This window comes from Dendrobium catenatum, unplaced genomic scaffold, assembly GCF_001605985.2.
Source record: "Dendrobium catenatum unplaced genomic scaffold, ASM160598v2 fragScaff_scaffold_390, whole genome shotgun sequence".
In the NCBI taxonomy this organism is placed as follows: Eukaryota; Viridiplantae; Streptophyta; class Magnoliopsida; order Asparagales; family Orchidaceae; genus Dendrobium; species Dendrobium catenatum.
Window position 1 is genome coordinate 7,722,941 of NW_021318852.1, and position 3,816 is coordinate 7,726,756.

Sequence of the window (3,816 nt, forward strand, 5' to 3'; positions counted from 1 at the left end):
ATATGTCAAAAGAATTATAGTCGGTAGATGATAAAAGTCAAAAAAGATAGTAATCTGGCTATGGTGGTCGAAAATACCATAATTTGATAACATAAGTCAGAAAGATTGTAATCTGATGATGGAGGTCTGAAGGGTCGTGATCGACGTGCGATAGTAGTCAGAAAGATCATAATATAGTGATGGAGATGGAGGTTAGAAGTACCGCAATCAGCGGGAGATTGTGATTAGAAAGATCATTGTCTGGTGATTGAGGTTGAAAGGACTGTAGTTGGAAGAACCGTAGTCGACGGGTGGCAGTGGGCAAAAAAACTATTGTCTAGTGAAGAAGGTCGAAATAACCTCAATTTGTCAATGAAGATGGACCGTAGTCGACAGGTGAAGGTGGTGGAAACATTTTTAGTTTGGCGACAATTGTCGGGAGGAGTATAATCGGTGGGTGACAGTGGTTATAAAGACCATTGTCTAACGAAGGAGGCCGGAATGACCGTTGTCTAGCGACGAAGGTGCATCATAGTAGGTAAGAAAATGTGGTCTGAAAAATCTTAGTATGTCAAAGTTTGTCAGGGGGATGGGGGAAGTTCGACGATAATCGGTGGTCGAGAGTAACTCCGACGACTATCAATGGCCTGGCGGAAGTCCGATGTCAGTTGCTAGCCGGGCATGAGTCCGATGTTAGTTGGTGGTTGGGCAGAAGTTCGGCATCACTGTTGTCAACCGTTTGGTTATCCAATTTATGATTTGAACCTTCCAAAGATGCTTTGAGTCTTCGAGTTGGACCCATTTGTGCTCGGATTGAGTTGAAATTGATGTCGTTGGGTTTGTCTTTTCGAGACATTCATATCAACTATAAATTTGCTAAAATCAGATATCAGATGGTCCCAAATTTAATTTTGAAATTTTCCAACTTGATTTTGCCTCTAGATTCTTGCCCATCGATATATCAAATATAGTTGGTTGATTGATCTCCACCACTTCTAAGGTGTACAATGGAAGAAAGACAATAAAAGTTTCTTTTTAATTATAGTTTGGACAAGTCCACCAAGAAAGTCCAATAAAAATTATATAATTAGAGTGAAAAGCACCCAACCTCAAATCTCAATGGCCTCGTATCAATTAAATTATTTAGTACTACATCACAGTGACGGAAATATTTTACTTTAGAATCTTATAAAAATTGACTGTAATTATATAAAGGTCTTGAATTTGATCTGTATAAATATAATATCTAAGTAATTTATATTATAATCATTTCAACAAAATTATTTATATATCAATATTTTGATCACATTTTTATCAAAATAGACTTAGATTTTATTTGAGATGATTTTTTTACTATTTTTTAAAATATTTTTTTAATTAAAATTTAATTTTTATACTAAAAATCTATTTTTAAAATAGTAAAAAATCTATTCAAAAAAAATCATAGGTTTCTTTTGGGATAGCTTTCTTATTATTTTTATAATAACTTTTAGTAACAAAATTTCTTTTAAAAAAATGAAAATATAATGATCAAAATGTGTCCCAAATGAAACACAAAGCAATTACAAAATTTATATGCAAATTTATTTTTTGATAAATTCAAAGATAGATGCACTGAAATTTATATAAAATAATTAAATACTATGATATAATAAATATTTAATAAAATAGATGATAAAATTGAGATGAAACAATTTTCAAAGCATCATAACGCTTTTTGATCCCACGAAGAAAGCCTTTCTTCCTATAGAGTGACATTTGGAGCTACGTTACGCAAATTTGAAAGATTAACTCATAAGCAACGTATATTAGGTGCGGAGTGCGGAAAGGAGAGCCGTCCGCACAAGTACTATATCCAGCTAGGTACCGGCACTCGATACCTCTAGGTACAAGTACTTGTGCAAACGGTGCCCACTCCGCACCTAATAATTCTTCTCTTCCCACCCACCCTTTACCCTTTCCCCGCAGCAAAATCTATTAAAATCGTCCCCAAACACCATCCCTTCCTGCGCAATGGACAGACTCCTCCTCCTCCTCCTCCTAATCCTCGTCGCCCCCCTTCTCACCGCCGCCGGTGGCCTCAACGCGAAGGAGCAGCTGATCCACCTCCGCTTTTACTGGCACGACATCCTCAGCGGGCCGAATCCGACGGCGGCGACGATAGCCCGCAGCCCGGTTACGAATGCGTCGGCCACTTTATTCGGCTTGGTGAATGTCATCGATGACCCATTAACTTTGGGGCCAGATCTGTCGTCCCGGCAGATCGGCCGCGCGCAAGGTATTTATGCATCGGCGGACCAGAATGTGGTAGGTCTTCTCATGGCGATGAACTTCGTATTCGTCGATGGGGAGTACAACGGAAGCACATTGGCGGTGATGGGGCATAATCAGGTATTCTCTAAGGTGCGGGAGATGCCGATCGTCGGCGGGACGATGCAGTTCCGCCTCGCGCGGGGATACGTTCAGGCCATGACTTACAGCTTCCAACCGGAGACTGGGGACGCCGTCGTTGAGTACAATTGCTACGTCTTGCGCGGATCCGATTACTAGAAGCCGCTTGGAGGGCCGCAGCTACTAAGAGAAAAATAGGTTTTCAAATAAATGTTTCTGATAAAAAAAAAAAAAAAAGTTTCTGAAAAATATATTTCAAATAGATGGTCGGGTTTTTAATATATAAATTTGAATTACATGCTTTATAATTTATCCCACGTCTTTAAAAAAAATAATTAAAAATTAATTTTGGACTCCAATTTTTATATTATTATTATTATTATTTTAATAATTGGGTTGTTTTGAGATAGATGCAACTTTTTATAAAGTTGATAATTGGTTTCATTTGGGACAATTTTTTTGTTGCTTCTTAAATCAATTTTTTAGTACAAAAATGATAGTTTTATACTAAAAAGTTGATTTAAGAAGTAATAAGAAAGCCGTCTCAAACAAAAATTATTGTGGACAAAGTAGTTTTTTGAAAAGCTGATGTAGAAACTAGTTTCCTCTGATAAATTTTCTGAAATAAATGAAAAAATAATGGACATAATTAGGCTAGGCTGGCTAGGACAAAGTAGCTTTTTGAAAAGCTCTTACTCTTTCTGAAATAAATGAAAACTTTTAGGAGATAAATTTTTAAATTGAATAAGGAAATAATTAGGCTAGGCTGGCTAGCTTTTATTTAATTCTTTTGTTCATACAATGAAAATCACACATATAGATCATCTTCTCAACAAAGCTTAAGGAATGAAGGTCCTCAAATCGACCCTTTTTCTTTGGGACACTATTGCTTAACATTTTGCCACTCCCATTGGAATCTTTCTTCACTGTTTGAGACTCTACTTTATTAACCATACCACACTTTTCTTTATTAAGAAAGTCTTTGATATAATATACCTCTTTAGATAGACGTTGCAACAATAAAATCATAAAGAATATGTAGTATTTATTTTCTGGTTTCGATTTATTGCGTGTCGAAACATCCACGATAGTAGAGGGATATAGGTTTAACATTCTAGTTTTATATGAATATCCAGCACACATACATACATATGAGAGGGAGGGCTGCAAGAGTTATAAGATATCTGAATTTCTATATGAAAAATCCCAAAAGGGAAAAAAACATGGGGCCTTGACTAGTTGAAATGAATAAACTAGTGTTGGTCATTGATTATAAATGACGCTCCTCCTCTGAAGAAGGTGTTGACTTAATATAACAAATATACATTATATAGTTGGAGTTGAGATAATCCAATGATATGAGAGTTCCTCTCAAAAAAGTGTTGGCATGTTCATTTGATTGGTAAGACTGTATTTATGCGACAAAAGTCGAAGGGACTGTAATCA

At 36.2% G+C, this 3,816-nt stretch overlaps 1 protein-coding gene across 1 annotated transcript; it reads left to right on the plus strand.

The window, feature by feature from the left end:
• Window positions 1-1,992: 1,992 nt before the first annotated feature.
• LOC110106214 (dirigent protein 19) lies at window positions 1,993-2,693 on the plus strand. Its single transcript, XM_020836015.2, has one exon. It carries the CDS (start codon window positions 1,993-1,995, stop codon window positions 2,527-2,529), a length of 537 nt encoding a protein of 178 aa, XP_020691674.1. The 3' UTR covers window positions 2,530-2,693.
• The last annotated feature ends 1,123 nt before the right edge of the window (window positions 2,694-3,816 follow it).

Coding starts and splice junctions, on each gene's coding strand:
- LOC110106214 (XM_020836015.2), top strand. CDS start 1,993: ATGGACAGACTCCTCCTCCTCCTCCTCCTAATCCTCGTCGCCCCCCTT.